The sequence below is a fragment of the Salmo salar genome, chromosome 19 (genome assembly GCF_965601325.2).
Source record: "Salmo salar chromosome 19, fSalSal1, whole genome shotgun sequence".
NCBI classification, from domain to species: Eukaryota; Metazoa; Chordata; class Actinopteri; order Salmoniformes; family Salmonidae; genus Salmo; species Salmo salar.
Window position 1 is genome coordinate 34,032,794 of NC_138309.1, and position 17,328 is coordinate 34,050,121.

General features: G+C 40.3%; 1 protein-coding gene across 1 annotated transcript in view; it reads left to right on the forward strand.

Moving 5' to 3' along the window:
* sipa1l2a (signal-induced proliferation-associated 1like 2, genome duplicate a) overlaps positions 1 to 17,328 on the forward strand; it is a 735,281-nt gene that overhangs the window by 293,949 nt on the left and 424,004 nt on the right. The window contains exon 7 of the mRNA XM_082965719.1: positions 5,452 to 5,640. Coding sequence (XP_082821845.1) covers positions 5,452 to 5,640 — 189 coding nt within the window. The remainder of the gene's footprint in view (positions 1 to 5,451; positions 5,641 to 17,328) is intronic.

Sequence of the window (17,328 nt, forward strand, 5' to 3'; positions counted from 1 at the left end):
CCTACTGATCTGTCGATAGCGCCTGCTAAATTCAGGGCATCAATGTTGATGAGAAAAGTAGCAAAATGTTTATAGTTCTCGATTGCTAACATTATATCTTTCAAAAACAGTGCGGTAGTCAGTCAGTCAGCCAGTCAGCCAGTAGTGACTCTGTTAGTCAGCCAGTCAGTCAGTCAGCCAGTCATGACTCTGTTAGTCAGTCAGCCAGTCATGACTCTGTTAGTCAGTCAGCCAGTCATGACTCTGTTAGTCAGCCAGCCAGTCAGTCAATCAGTCAGCCATGACTCTGTTATTCTGCCAGTCAGCCAGTCAGTCAGCCAGTCAGTCATGACTCTGTTAGTCAGCCAGCCAGTCATGACTCTGTTAGTCAGCCAGCCAGTCAGTCAGTCAGCCAGCCAGCCAGTCAGCCAGTCATGACTGTTAGTCAGCCAGCCAGTCAGTCAGTCAGCCATGACTCTGTTATTCGGCCAGTCAGCCAGTCAGTCAGTCAGCCAGTCAGTCATGACTCTGTTAGTCAGCCAGTCAGTCAGCCATGACTCTGTTATTTGGCCAGTCAGCCAGTCAGTCAGCCAGTCAGTCAGCCAGTCAGTCAGCCAGTCAGTCATGACTCTGTCAGTCAGCCAGTCAGTCAGCCAGTCAGTCATGACTCTGTTAGTCAGCCAGTCAGTCAGCCAGTCAGCCAGTCAGTCAGCCAGTCAGTCATGACTCTGTTAGTCAGCCAGTCAGTCAGCCAGTCAGTCAGTTACCCAGTCAGCCATGACTCTGTTATTCGGCCAGTCAGTCAGCCAGTCAGCCATGACTCTGTTATTCAGCCAGTCAGTCAGCCAGTCAGCCATGACTCTGTTAGTCAGCCAGTCAGTTAGCCAGTCAGCCAGTCAGCCATGAGTCTGTTAGTCAGTCAGTCAGTCAGTCAGCCAGTCAGTCATGACTCTGTTAGTCAGCCAGTCAGTCAGCCAGTCATGACTCTGTTAGTCAGTCAGCCAGTCAGCCAGTCAGCCAGTCAGTCAGCCTCTCATGACTCTGTTAGTCAGTCAGTCAGTCAGCCAGTCAGTTAGCCAGTCAGCCAGTCAGTCAGCCAGTCATGACTCTGTTAGTCAGCCATTCAGTCAGTTAGCCAGTCAGTCAGTCAGCCAGTCATGACTATGTTAGTCAGCCAGTCAGTCAGCCAGTTATTTAATCAGTCAGTCAGCCAGTTAGTCATAAAGTCAGCCAGTGAGTCAATCAGTCAGCCAGATAGTCAGCCAGCCAGTCAGTGTGTCAGTCAGTCAGTCAGCCAGTCAGTGTGTGAGTCAGCCAGTTAGTCAGTCAGTCAGTCAGCCAGTCGGTGTGTCAGTCAGCCAGTTAGTTAGTTAGTCAGTCAGTCATCCAATTAGTCATTCAGCAATTCTGCCAGCCAGTCAGTTAGTCAGTCATCCAGTCACTCAGCCAGTCTCTCATTTAGTCAACCAGACAGTTAGTCAGCCAGTCAGTGTGTCAGTCAGCCAGTCAATTAGTCAGTCAGTCAGTTAGTTAGTCAGCCAGCCAGTCAGCCAGTCAATTAGTCAGTCAGTCAGTGTGTCAGTCAGCAAGTCAGCCAGTCAGTGTGTCATTCAGTCAGCCAACCAGTCAGTCATTCAGCCAGTCAGCCAGTCAGCCAGTCAGTTAGTTAGTCAGTCAGTCAGCTAGTCAGTGTGTCAGTCAGCCAGCCAGTCAGCCAGTCAGTGTGTCAGCCAGCCAGTCAACCAGCCAGTCAGTCAGTCAGCCAGTCAGCCAGTCAGCCAGTCAGTGTGTCAGTCAGCCGGTCAGTCAGCCAGTCAGTGTGTCAGTCAGCCAATTAGTCAGCCAGTCAGTTAATCAGTCATCCAGTCAATCAGTCAGTCTCTCATTTAGTCAACCAGGCAGTTACATTTACATTTACATTTTAGTCATTTAGCAGACGCTCTTATCCAGAGCGACTTACAGTAGTGAATGCATATATTTCATAAACATTTCTTTTTTTTCCCCCCGTACTGGTCCCCCGTGGGAATCGAACTGAACCTCAGTGTTGCTTGCCTCGAAGCGAGCATAGAAGTGATTTAGCTCGTCTGGTAGGCTCGTGTCACTGGGCAGCTCGCGGCTGTGCTTCCCTTTGTAGTCTGTAATAGTTTGCAAGCCCTGCCGACAAGTGTCGGAGCCGGTGTAGTATGATGTAATCTTAGCCCTGTATTGACGCTTTGCCTGTTTGATGGTTCGTCGCAGGGCATAGCGGGATTTCTTGTAAGCTTCCGGGTTAGAGTCCCACACCTTAAAAGCGGCAGCTCTACCCTTTTGCTCAGTGCGAATGTTGCCTATAATCCATGGCTTCAGGTTGGGGTATGTACGTACAGTCACTGTGGGGACGACATCCTCAATGCACTTATTGATAAAGCCAGTGACTGATGTGGTGTATTCCTCAATGTCATCGGAAGAATCCCGGAACATGTTCCAGTCTGTGATAGCAAAACAGTCCTGTAGTTTAGCATCTGCTTCATCTGACCACTTTTTTATAGACCGAGTCACTGGTGCTTCCTGCTTTAATTTTTGCTTGTAAGCAGGAATCGGGGGGATAGAGTTGTGGTCGGATTTACCAAATGGAGGGCGAGGGAGAGCTTTGTACGCGTCTCTGGGTGTGGAGTATAGGTGATTTAGAATTTTTTCCCCTCTCGTTGCACATTTAACATGTTGATAGAGATTTGGTAGAACTGATTTAAGTTTCCCTGAATTAAAGTCTCCGGCCACTAGGAGAGACGCCTCTGGGTGAGTGGTTTCCTGTTTGCTTATTTCCTTATGCAGCTGACTGAGTGCGGTCTTAGTGCCAGCATCTGTTTGTGGTGGTAAATAAACAGCCACGATAAGTATAGCTGAGAACTCTCTAGACAAGTAGTGTGGCCTGCAATTTATCACAATATACTCTACTTCAGGCGAGCAAAATCTAGAGACTTCCTTAGATTTCGTGTTTACAAATATGCACAGACCGCCCCCCCACCCCCCCCCCCCCCTCCCCCGTCTTACCGGAGTGTGCTGTTCTATCCTGCCGGTGCAGCGTATATCCCGTTAGCTGAATATCCACGTCGTCATTCAGCCACGATTCCGTGAAACATAGGATATTACAGTTTTTGATGTCCCGTTGGTAGGATATTCGTGATCGTACCTCGTCTAGTTTATTGTCCAATGATTGCACGTTGGCGAGTAATATTGACGGTAACGGCAGCTTTCCTACTCGCCTTCTGCGGGTCCGGACGAGGCATCCGGCTCTTCGTCGCTTCCTCTTGCGAATAATTGGGATGTCTGCCCTGTGGGGTGTTTGGAGAATATTGTGTGAGTCCTGCTTGTTGTTGAAAAAAATATCTTTGTCTAATCCGAGGTGAGTGATCGCTGTCCTGATATCCAGAAGCTCTTTTCTGCCGTAAGATATGGTTGCAGAAACATTATGTAAAAAATTATTTACAAATATCGCGGAAAAAAAACACAATTGGTTAGGAGACCGTAAAATGGCGGCCATCTCCTCCGGCGCCATCTAGGGGAATGGCTACAAAGTATCTAATAAGTTACCTGTAAACTTGGTCCAAACATTTCAAACAACGTTCCTAATCCAACCTCAGGTATCCTAAAATTTAAATAATCTATAAAATTTAAGACGGAATAAACTGTTTCAACATGAAGCGCGTTCCAGTTCACGCGCACCAAAACAGTAGAGTCCACCTGGAGTGACACTTACAATGAATCTGACTACTTCTTCAATTCTCAAAAGAAAAACATTGACCAATTTCTAAAGACTGTTGACATCTAGTGGAAGCCATAGGAACTGCAACCAGGTTCCTCATAAATAGGGGTTCCCATAGAAACCCATTGGGAAATCCTATGACCTCAATTTTTTCCCCCCCTGGATGGTTTGTCCTCAGGGTGTCACCTGCCAAATCAGTTCTGTTATACTCACAGACATTAAGAGTTAGTAACCCAGTCAGTCAGTCAGCCAGTTAGTCAGCCAGTCATGACCCTGTAAATCAGTCAGTCAGTCAGTCAGTCAGCCAACAAGTTAATCAATCAGTCAGTCGCTAATCAGTCAGCCAGTTAGTCAGCCAGCTAGTCAGTCAGTCATATAGTTTGTCAGTCAGCCAATCAGTCAGTCAGCCATTCAGCCAGCCAGTCAGTCAGCCAGTTAGTCAGTCAGTCAGTTAGTCAACCTGTCAATCTGTCAGCCAGTCAGTCAGTCAGTCAGTTAGTTAGTCAGCCAGTCATTCCGTCAGCCAACCAGCCTTTCAGTCAGCCAGTCAGCCAGTTAGTTAGTCAGCCAGTTAGTTAGTCAGCCAGTCAGCCAGCCAGTCAGCCAGTCAGTCAGTCAGTCAGTCAGTCATCCAGCCAGTCATCCAGCCAGTCAGCCAGCCAGCCAGCCAGTCAGTCAGCCAGTCAGTCAGTCAGTTAGTCAGTTAGTCAGCCAGTCACACACAGACAGACTCAGCTGTCAGTGAATGACTCTAGGGGGTCTGCTCTCTGAATACTGAAGGTGAAACAGATGCAGGAGGGGGGGGGGGATGTCACTGATATTAAATGTCAGTCCTGGTTTGAAGCGTAACCTTTTCTCCATATTTCAACTAAATGGGTCACGCCAGCCCTCTCCTCTCGGTCACAGAGACAAGGTTAAATCCCCTGTTCAGTCACTGATGGCAATGGTGTATCTGCACTGCAGTGAACACTCTCTCCCTCACACACACACACACACACACACACACACACACACACACACACACACACACACACACACACACACACACACACACACACACACACACACACACACACACACACACACACACACACACACACACACACACGGGATGGGTGGAGGGATGGAGAGAGTGGAGGGATGGGGGTGGAGTGGGGAGTGGTGCAGGGGCCTAAACCCTCATTCTCACGCTCTCTCTCAATTCAATCCAATTCAATAGACTTTATTGACATGGAAGGTTAAATTACTTACGTTGTCAAAGTAAACATATAACAAAACTCTCTCTTTCTCATTTTCTCGCTCTCATTTTCTCTTTCTCATTTTCTATCTCTCTCTCTCTCTCTACCTCTCTCTCTCTCTCTACCTCTCTCTCTATCTACCTCTACCTCTCTCTCTCCCTCTCTCTCTACCTACCTCTACCTCTCTCTTTCCCTCTCTCTCTACCTACCTCTACCTCTCTCTCTACCTACCTCTACCTCTCTCTCTACCTCTCTCTCTACCTACTTCTACCTCTCTCTCTCACTCTCTCTCTACCTACCTCTCTCTCCCTCTCTCTACCTACCTCTCTCTACCTCTCTCTCTACCTACCTGTCTCTCTACCTACCTCTGACTACCTCTCTACCTACCTCGCTCTACCTACTTCTCTCTCTCTACCTACCTCTCTCTCTACCTCTCTCTCTCTCTCTCTCTCCCTCTCTCTCTCTGTCTCTCTTTCTCTCTCTCTCTTCCAGTTAACAACCCTACGTGGGGCAATCCTGGAGGATGCGGTCCCCTCCACAGCGAGACATGGTACAGCCCGAGGCCTACCTCTAAAAGAGGTTCTGGAATATGTGATGCCTGAACTCAACATCCATTGTCTCCGTCTGGCCCTCAACTCCCCCAAGGTCTCCGAGCAGCTTATCAAACTGGATGAACAGGGGGTGAGTACTAGGGGTATGGGATAGAGAGAGACAGTGTATTGTAGGGTTGGGCTACATGTAGAAAGGGATGGAGTATAGGCCAGTGTCTGAGGCTGGCCCTCAACTCCTCCAAGGTCCCCAAGCAGCTCCTCAAATTGGATGAACAGGGTGAGTAGAGTAGCACAAGGGTTAAGACGTTTGTTCTCTGGTGTTGTGATGTTTGTTATCTGGTGTTGTGATGTTTGTTCTCTGGTGTTGTGATGTTTGTTCTCTGGTGTCGTGATGTTTCTTCTCTGGTGTCGTGATGTTTCTTCTCTGGTGTTGAGATGTTTGTTCTCTGGTGTTGTGTGATGTTTGTTCTCTGGTGTTGTGATGTTTGTTCTCTGGTAGTGTAGTGATGTTTGTTCTCTGGTGTTGTGTGATGTTTGTTGTGTTGTGATGTTTGTTCTCTGGTGTTGTGATGTTTGTTCTCTGGTGATGTGATGTTTGTTCTCTGGTGTTGTGATGTTTGTTCTCTGGTGTTGTGGGATGTTTGTTCTCTGGTGTCGTGATGCTGATGTTTGTTTTCTGGTGTTGTGATGTTTGTTCTCTGGTGTTGTGTGATGTTTGTTCTCTGGTGTTGTGATGTTTGTTCTCTGGTGTTGTGATGTTTGTTCTCTGGTGTTGTGATGTTTGTTCTCTGGTGATGTGATGTTTGTTATCTGGTGTTGTGGGATGTTTGTTCTCTGGTGTCGTGATGCTGATGTTTGTTTTCTGGTGTTGTGATGTTTGTTCTCTGGTGTTGTGTGATGTTTGTTCTCTGGTGTTGTGTGATGTTTGTTCTCTGGTGTTGTGATGTTTGTTCTCTGGTGTTGTGTGATGTTTGTTCTCTGGTGTTGTGTGATGTTTGTTCTCTGGTGTTGTGTGATGTTTGTTCTCTGGTGTTGTGATGTTTGTTTTCTGGGGGTGTTGTGATGTTTGGTCTCTGGTGGTGTCGTGATGTTTGTTCTCTGGTGGTGTCGTGATGTTTGTTCTCTGGTGTTGTGTGATGTTTGTTGTGTTGTGATGTTTGTTCTCTGGTGTTGTGATGTTTGTTCTCTGGTGTTGTGTGATGTTTGTTCTCTGGTGTTGTGTGATGTTTGTTCTCTGGTGTTGTGTGATGTTTGTTCTCTTGTGTTGTGATGTTTGTTCTCTTGTGTTGTGATGTTTGTTCTCTGGTGTTGTGATGTTTGTTCTCTGGTGTTGTGTGATGTTTGTTCTCTGGTGTTGTGTGATGTTTGTTCTCTGGTGTTGTGATGTTTGTTCTCTGGTGTTGTGATGTTTGTTCTCTGGTGTTGTGTGATGTTTGTTCTCTGGTGTTGTGTGATGTTTGTTATCTGGTGTTGTGTGATGTTTGTTATCTGGTGTTGTTTGATGTTTGTTGTGTTGTGATGTTTGTTCTCTGGTGTTGTGATGTTTGTTCTCTGGTGTTGTGATGTTTGTTCACTGGTGTTGTGATGTTTGTTCTCTGGTAAATAAATGAGATGTTTATCAGAGGTGGATAAATGAGATGTTTATCAGAGGAGGATGGTAGAGAGACCATGCTGTATTATCTGTTTAAATAAGATGTTTATCAGAGGAGGATAAATTAGATGGTTATCAGAGGTGGATAAATGAGATGTTTATCAGAGGAGGATGGTAGAGAGACCATGCTGTGTTATCTGTTTAAATGAGATGTTTATCAGAGGAGGATGGTAGAGAGACCGTGCTGTATTATCTGTTTAAATGAGATGTTTATCTGAGGAGGATGGAAGAGAGACCATGCTGTATTATCTGTTTACATGAGATGTTTATCTGAGGAGGATGGTAGAGAGACCATGCTGTGTTAACTGTTTAAATGAGATGTTTATCAGAGGAGGATAAATGAGATGTTTATCAGAGGAGGATGGTAGAGAGACCATGCTGTATTATCTGTTTAAATGAGATGTTTATCTGAGGAGGATGGTAGAGAGACCATGCTGTATTATCTGTTTACATGAGATGTTTATCTGAGGAGGATGGTAGAGAGACCATGTTGTATTATCTGTTTAAATGAGATGTTTATCAGAGGAGGATAAATTAGATGGTTATCAGAGGTGGATAAATGAGATGTTTATCAGAGGAGGATGGTAGAGAGACCATTCTGTGTTATCTGTTTAAATTAGATGTTTATGAGAGGAGAATAAATTGGATGTTTATCAGAGGTGGATAAATGAGATGTTTATCAGAGGAGGATGGTAGAGAGACCATGCTGTGTTATCTGTTTAAATGAGATGTTTATCAGAGAAGGATAAATTAGATGTTTATCAGAGGTGGATAAATGAGATATTTATCAGAGGAGGATGGTAGAGAGACCATGCTGTATTATCTGTTTAAATGAGATGTTTATCAGAGGAGGATAAATGAGATGTTTATCAGAGGAGGATGGTAGAGAGACCATGGTGTATTATCTGTTTAAATTAGATGTTTATCAGAGGAGGATGGTAGAGAGACCATGCTGTGTTATCTGTTTAAATGAGATATTTATCAGAGGAGGATAAATGAGATGTTTATCAGAGGAGGATGGTAGAGAGACCATGCTGTATTATCTGTTTAAATGAGATGTTTATCAGAGGAGGATGGTAGAGAGACCGTGCTGTATTATCTGTTTACATGAGATGTTTATCTGAGGAGGATGGTAGAGAGACCATGTTGTATTATCTGTTTAAATGAGATGTTTATCAGAGGAGGATAAATTAGATGTTTATCAGAGGAGGATAAATGAGATGTTTATCAGAGGAGGATGGTAGAGGGACCATGTTGTATTATCTGTTTAAATGAGATGTTTATCAGAGGAGGATGGTAGAGAGACCATGCTATATTATCTGTTTAAATTAGATGTTTATCAGAGGAGGATGGTAGAGAGACCATGCTGTGTTATCTGTTTAAATGAGATATTTATCAGAGGAGGATAAATTAGATGTTTATCAGAGGAGGATGGTAGAGAGACCATGTTGTATTATCTGTTTAAATGAGATGTTTATCAGAGGAGGATAAATTAGATGTTTATCAGAGGTGGATAAATGAGATGTTTATCAGAGGAGGATGGTAGAGAGACCATGCTGTATTATCTGTTTAAATGAGATGTTTATCAGAGGAGGATGGTAGAGAGACCATGCTGTGTTATCTGTTTAAATGAGATATTTATCAGTGGAGGATAAATTAGACATTTATCAGAGGTGGATAGATGAGATGTTTATCAGAGGAGGATGGTAGAGAGACCATGCTGTATTATCTGTTTAAATGAGATGTTTATCAGTGGAGGATAAATTAGACATTTATCAGAGGTGGATAGATGAGATGTTTATCAGAGGAGGATGGTAGAGAGACCATGCTGTATTATCTGTTTAAATGAGATGTTTATGAGAGTAGAATAAATTGGATGTTTATCAGAGGTGGATAAATGAGATGTTTATCAGAGGAGGATGGTAGAGAGACCATGCTGTGTTATCTGTTTAAATGAGATGTTTATCAGAGGAGGATAAATTAGATGTTTATCAGAGGTGGATAAATGAGATATTTATCAGAGGAGGATGGTAGAGAGACCATGCTGTATTATCTGTTTAAATTAGATGTTTATCAGAGGAGGATAAATGAGATGTTTATCAGAGGAGGATAAATGAGATGTTTATCAGAGGAGGATGGAAGAGAGACCATGCTGTATTATCTGTTTAAATTAGATGTTTATCAGTGGAGGATAAATTAGACATTTATCAGAGGTGGATAGATGAGATGTTTATCAGAGGAGGATGGTAGAGAGACCATGCTGTATTATATGTTTAAATGAGATGTTTATCAGAGGAGGATAAATGAGATGTTTATCAGAGGAGGATGGTAGAGAGACCATGTTGTATTATCTGTTTAAATGAGATGTTTATCAGAGGAGGATAAATTAGATGTTTATCAGAGGTGGATAAATGAGATGTTTATCAGAGGAGGATGGTAGAGAGACCATGCTGTATTATCTGTTTAAATTAGATGTTTATCAGAGGAGGATGGTAGAGAGACCATGCTGTGTTATCTGTTTAAATTAGATATTTATCAGAGGAGGATAAATGAGATGTTTATCAGAGGAGGATGGTAGAGAAACCATGCTGTGTTATCTGTTTAAATTAGATATTTATCAGAGGATGATAAATTAGATGTTTATCAGAGGTGGATAAATGAGATGTTTATCAGAGGAGGATAAATTTAATGTTTATCAGAGGTGGATAAATGAGATGTTTATCAGAGGAGGATGGTAGAGAGACCATGCTGTATTATCTGTTTAAATGAGATATTTATCAGAGGAAGATAAATGAGATGTTTATCAGAGGTGGATAGATGAGATGTTTATCAGAGGAGGATGGTAGAGAGACCATGCTGTATTATCTGTTTAAATTAGATGTTTATCAGAGGAGGATGGTAGAGAGACCATGCTGTTTTATCTGTTTAAATGAGATGTTTATCAGTGGAGGATAAATTAGACATTTATCAGAGGTGGATAGATGAGATGTTTATCAGAGGAGGATGGTAGAGAGACCATGCTGTATTATCTGTTTAAATGAGATGTTTATCAGAGGAGGATAAATTAGATGCTTATCAGAGGTGGATAAATGAGATGTTTATCAGAGGAGGATGGTAGAGAGACCATGCTGTGTTATCTGTTTAAATTAGATGTTTATCAGAGGATGATACATTTGATGTTTATCAGAGGAGGATGGTAGAGAGACCATGCTGTATTATCTGTTTAAATGAGATGTTTATCAGAGGAGGATGCTAGAGTGACCATGCTGTATTATCTGTTTAAATGAGATGTTTATCTGAGGAGGATGTTAGAGAGACCATGCTGTATTATCTGTTTACATGAGATGTTTATCTGAGGAGGATGGTAGAGAGACCATGCTGTGTTACCTGTTTAAATGAGATGTTTATCAGAGGAGGATAAATGAGATGTTTAACAGAGGAGGATGGTAGAGAGACCATGTTGTATTATCTGTTTAAATTATATGTTTATCAGAGGAGGATGGTAGAGAGACAATGCTGTGCTATCTGTATAAATGAGATGTTTATCAGAGGAGGATAAATTAGATGGTTATCAGAGGTTGATAAATGAGATGTTTATCAGAGGAGGATGGTAGAGAGACCATGCTGTATTATCTGTTTAAATTAGATGTTTATCTGAGGAGGATGGTAGAGAGACCATGCTGTATTATCTGTTTACATGAGATGTTTATCTGAGGAGGATTGTAGAGAGACCATGTTGTATTATCTGTTTAAATTATATGTTTATCAGAGGAGGATGGTAGAGAGACAATGCTGTGCTATCTGTATAAATGAGATGTTTATCAGAGGAGGATAAATGAGATGTTTATCAGAGGAGGATAAATGAGATGTTTATCAGAGGAGGATGGTAGAGAGACCATGGTGTATTATCTGTTTAAATTAGATGTTTATCAGAGGAGGATGGTAGAGAGACCATGCTGTGTTATCTGTTTAAATGAGATATTTATCAGAGGAGGATAAATGAGATGTTTATCAGAGGAGGATGGTAGAGAGACCATGCTGTATTATCTGTTTAAATGAGATGTTTATCAGAGGAGGATGGTAGAGAGACCGTGCTGTATTATCTGTTTACATGAGATGTTTATCTGAGGAGGATGGTAGAGAGACCATGTTGTATTATCTGTTTAAATGAGATGTTTATCAGAGGAGGATAAATTAGATGTTTATCAGAGGAGGATAAATGAGATGTTTATCAGAGGAGGATGGTAGAGAGACCATGTTGTATTATCTGTTTAAATGAGATGTTTATCAGAGGAGGATGGTAGAGAGACCATGCTATATTATCTGTTTAAATTAGATGTTTATCAGAGGAGGATGGTAGAGAGACCATGCTGTGTTATCTGTTTAAATGAGATATTTATCAGAGGAGGATAAATTAGATGTTTATCAGAGGAGGATGGTAGAGAGACCATGTTGTATTATCTGTTTAAATGAGATGTTTATCAGAGGAGGATAAATTAGATGTTTATCAGAGGTGGATAAATGAGATGTTTATCAGAGGAGGATGGTAGAGAGACCATGCTGTATTATCTGTTTAAATGAGATGTTTATCAGAGGAGGATGGTAGAGAGACCATGCTGTGTTATCTGTTTAAATGAGATATTTATCAGTGGAGGATAAATTAGACATTTATCAGAGGTGGATAGATGAGATGTTTATCAGAGGAGGATGGTAGAGAGACCATGCTGTATTATCTGTTTAAATGAGATGTTTATCAGTGGAGGATAAATTAGACATTTATCAGAGGTGGATAGATGAGATGTTTATCAGAGGAGGATGGTAGAGAGACCATGCTGTATTATCTGTTTAAATGAGATGTTTATGAGAGTAGAATAAATTGGATGTTTATCAGAGGTGGATAAATGAGATGTTTATCAGAGGAGGATGGTAGAGAGACCATGCTGTGTTATCTGTTTAAATGAGATGTTTATCAGAGGAGGATAAATTAGATGTTTATCAGAGGTGGATAAATGAGATATTTATCAGAGGAGGATGGTAGAGAGACCATGCTGTATTATCTGTTTAAATTAGATGTTTATCAGAGGAGGATAAATGAGATGTTTATCAGAGGAGGATAAATGAGATGTTTATCAGAGGAGGATGGAAGAGAGACCATGCTGTATTATCTGTTTAAATTAGATGTTTATCAGTGGAGGATAAATTAGACATTTATCAGAGGTGGATAGATGAGATGTTTATCAGAGGAGGATGGTAGAGAGACCATGCTGTATTATATGTTTAAATGAGATGTTTATCAGAGGAGGATAAATGAGATGTTTATCAGAGGAGGATGGTAGAGAGACCATGTTGTATTATCTGTTTAAATGAGATGTTTATCAGAGGAGGATAAATTAGATGTTTATCAGAGGTGGATAAATGAGATGTTTATCAGAGGAGGATGGTAGAGAGACCATGCTGTATTATCTGTTTAAATTAGATGTTTATCAGAGGAGGATGGTAGAGAGACCATGCTGTGTTATCTGTTTAAATTAGATATTTATCAGAGGAGGATAAATGAGATGTTTATCAGAGGAGGATGGTAGAGAAACCATGCTGTGTTATCTGTTTAAATTAGATATTTATCAGAGGATGATAAATTAGATGTTTATCAGAGGTGGATAAATGAGATGTTTATCAGAGGAGGATAAATTTAATGTTTATCAGAGGTGGATAAATGAGATGTTTATCAGAGGAGGATGGTAGAGAGACCATGCTGTATTATCTGTTTAAATGAGATATTTATCAGAGGAAGATAAATGAGATGTTTATCAGAGGTGGATAGATGAGATGTTTATCAGAGGAGGATGGTAGAGAGACCATGCTGTATTATCTGTTTAAATTAGATGTTTATCAGAGGAGGATGGTAGAGAGACCATGCTGTTTTATCTGTTTAAATGAGATGTTTATCAGTGGAGGATAAATTAGACATTTATCAGAGGTGGATAGATGAGATGTTTATCAGAGGAGGATGGTAGAGAGACCATGCTGTATTATCTGTTTAAATGAGATGTTTATCAGAGGAGGATAAATTAGATGCTTATCAGAGGTGGATAAATGAGATGTTTATCAGAGGAGGATGGTAGAGAGACCATGCTGTGTTATCTGTTTAAATTAGATGTTTATCAGAGGATGATAAATTTGATGTTTATCAGAGGAGGATGGTAGAGAGACCATGCTGTATTATCTGTTTAAATGAGATGTTTATCAGAGGAGGATGGTAGAGTGACCATGCTGTATTATCTGTTTAAATGAGATGTTTATCTGAGGAGGATGTTAGAGAGACCATGCTGTATTATCTGTTTACATGAGATGTTTATCTGAGGAGGATGGTAGAGAGACCATGCTGTGTTACCTGTTTAAATGAGATGTTTATCAGAGGAGGATAAATGAGATGTTTAACAGAGGAGGATGGTAGAGAGACCATGTTGTATTATCTGTTTAAATTATATGTTTATCAGAGGAGGATGGTAGAGAGACAATGCTGTGCTATCTGTATAAATGAGATGTTTATCAGAGGAGGATAAATTAGATGGTTATCAGAGGTTGATAAATGAGATGTTTATCAGAGGAGGATGGTAGAGAGACCATGCTGTATTATCTGTTTAAATGAGATGTTTATCTGAGGAGGATGGTAGAGAGACCATGCTGTATTATCTGTTTACATGAGATGTTTATCTGAGGAGGATTGTAGAGAGACCATGTTGTATTATCTGTTTAAATTATATGTTTATCAGAGGAGGATGGTAGAGAGACAATGCTGTGCTATCTGTATAAATGAGATGTTTATCAGAGGAGGATAAATTAGATGGTTATCAGAGGTGGATAAATGAGATGTTTATCAGAGGAGGATGGTAGAGAGACCATTCTGTGTTATCTGTTTAAATTAGATGTTTATGAGAGGAGAATAAATTGGATGTTTATCAGAGGTGGATAAATGAGATGTTTATCAGAGGAGGATGGTAGAGAGACCATGCTGTATTATCTGTTTAAATGAGATGTTTATCAGAGGAGGATGGTAGAGAAACCATGCTGTGTTATCTGTTTAAATGAGATGTTTATCAGAGGAGGATGGTAGAGAGACCATGCTGTGTTATCTGTTTAAATGAGATGTTTATGAGAGGTGGATAAATGAGATGTTTATCAGAGGTAGATGGTAGAGAGACCATGCTGTATTATCTGTTTAAATGAGATGTTATCTGAGGAGGATGATAGAGAGACCATGCTGTATTATCTGTTTAAATGAGATGTTTATCAGAGGCGGATAAATGAGATGTTTATCAGAGGAGGATGGTAGAGAGACCATGCTGTGTTATCTGTTTAAATGAGATGTTTATCAGAGGAGGAGAAATTAGATGTTTATCAGAGGTGGATAAATGAGATATTTATCAGAGGAGGATGGTAGAGAGACCATGCTGTATTATCTGTTTAAATGAGATGTTTATCAGAGGAGGATGGTAGAGACACCATGTTGTATTATCTGTTTAAATGAGATGTTTATCAGAGGAGGATGGTAGAGAGACCATGCTGTATTATCTGTTTAAATGAGATGTTTATCAGAGGAGGATAAATGAGATGTTTATCAGAGGAGGATGGTAGAGAGACCATGTTGTATTATCTGTTTAAATGAGATGTTTATCAGAGGATAAATTAGATGTTTATCAGAGGTGGATAAATGAGATGTTTATCAGAGGAGGATGGTAGAGAGACCATGCTGTATTATCTGTTTAAATTAGATGTTTATCAGAGGAGGATGGTAGAGAGACCATGCTGTATTATCTGTTTACATGAGATGTTTATCAGAGGAGGATGGTAGAGAGACCATGCTGTGTTATCTGTTTAAATTAGATATTTATCAGAGGAGGATAAATGAGATGTTTATCAGAGGAGGATGGTAGAGAAACCATGCTGTGTTATCTGTTTAAATGAGATGTTTATCAGAGGAGGATAAATTAGATGTTTATCAGAGGTGGATAAATGAGATGTTTATCAGAGGTGGATAAATGAGATGTTTATCAGAGGTGGATAAATGAGATGTTTATCAGAGGAGGATGGTAGAGAGACCATGCTGTATTATCTGTTTAAATGAGATATTTATCAGAGGAAGATAAATGAGATGTTTATCAGAGGAGGATGGTAGAGACACCATGCTGTATTATCTGTTTAAATGAGATGTTTATTAGAGGAGGATGGTAGAGAGACCATGCTGTATTATCTGTTTAAATTAGATGTTTATCAGAGGAGGATGGTAGAGAGACCATGCCGTTTTATCTGTTTAAATGAGATGTTTATCAGTGGAGGATAAATTAGACATTTATCAGAGGTGGATAGATGAGATGTTTATCAGAGGAGGATGGTAGAGAGACCATGCTGTATTATCTGTTTAAATGAGATGTTTATCAGAGGAGGATAAATTAGATGGTTATCAGAGGTGGATAAATGAGATGTTTATCAGAGGAGGATGGTAGAGAGACCATGCTCTGTTATCTGTTTAAATTAGATGTTTATCAGAGGAGGATAAATGAGATGTTTATCAGAGGAGGATGGTAGAGAGACCATGCTGTATTATCTGTTTAAATTAGATGTTTATCAGAGGAGGATGGTAGAGAGACCATGCTGTGTTATCTGTTTAAATTAGATATTTATCAGAGGAGGATAAATGAGATGTTTATCAGAGGAGGATGGTAGAGAAACCATGCTGTGTTATCTGTTTAAATGAGATGTTTATCAGAGGAGGATAAATTAGATGTTTATCAGAGGTGGATAAATGAGATGTTTATCAGAGGAGGATAAATTAGATGTTTATCAGAGGTGGATAAATGAGATGTTTATCAGAGGAGGATGGTAGAGAGACCATGCTGTATTATCTGTTTAAATGAGATATTTATCAGAGGAAGATAAATGAGATGTTTATCAGAGGAGGATGGTAGAGACACCATGCTGTATTATCTGTTTAAATGAGATGTTTATTAGAGGAGGATGGTAGAGAGACCATGCTGTATTATCTGTTTAAATTAGATGTTTATCAGAGGAGGATGGTAGAGAGACCATGCTGTTTTATCTGTTTAAATGAGATGTTTGTCAGTGGAGGATAAATTAGACATTTATCAGAGGTGGATAGATGAGATGTTTATCAGAGGAGGATGGTAGAGAGACCATGCTGTATTATCTGTTTAAATGAGATGTTTATGAGAGTAGAATAAATTGGATGTTTATCAGAGGTGGATAAATGAGATGTTTATCAGAGGAGGATGGTAGAGAGACCATGCTGTGTTATCTGTTTAAATGAGATGTTTATCAGAGGAGGATAAATTAGATGTTTATCAGAGGTGGATAAATGAGATATTTATCAGAGGAGGATGGTAGAGAGACCATGCTGTATTATCTGTTTAAATTAGATGTTTATCAGAGGAGGATAAATGAGATGTTTATCAGAGGAGGATAAATGAGATGTTTATCAGAGGAGGATGGAAGAGAGACCATGCTGTATTATCTGTTTAAATTAGATGTTTATCAGTGGAGGATAAATTAGACATTTATCAGAGGTGGATAGATGAGATGTTTATCAGAGGAGGATGGTAGAGAGACCATGCTGTATTATCTGTTTAAATGAGATGTTTATCAGAGGAGGATAAATGAGATGTTTATCAGAGGAGGATGGTAGAGAGACCATGTTGTATTATCTGTTTAAATGAGATGTTTATCAGAGGAGGATAAATTAGATGTTTATCAGAGGTGGATAAATGAGATGTTTATCAGAGGAGGATGGTAGAGAGACCATGCTGTATTATCTGTTTAAATTAGATGTTTATCAGAGGAGGATGGTAGAGAGACCATGCTGTGTTATCTGTTTAAATTAGATATTTATCAGAGGAGGATAAATGAGATGTTTATCAGAGGAGGATGGTAGAGAAACCATGCTGTGTTATCTGTTTAAATTAGATATTTATCAGAGGATGATAAATTAGATGTTTATCAGAGGTGGATAAATGAGATGTTTATCAGAGGAGGATAAATGTAATGTTTATCAGAGGTGGATAAATGAGATGTTTATCAGAGGAGGATGGTAGAGAGACCATGCTGTATTATCTGTTTAAATGAGATATTTATCAGAGGAAGATAAATGAGATG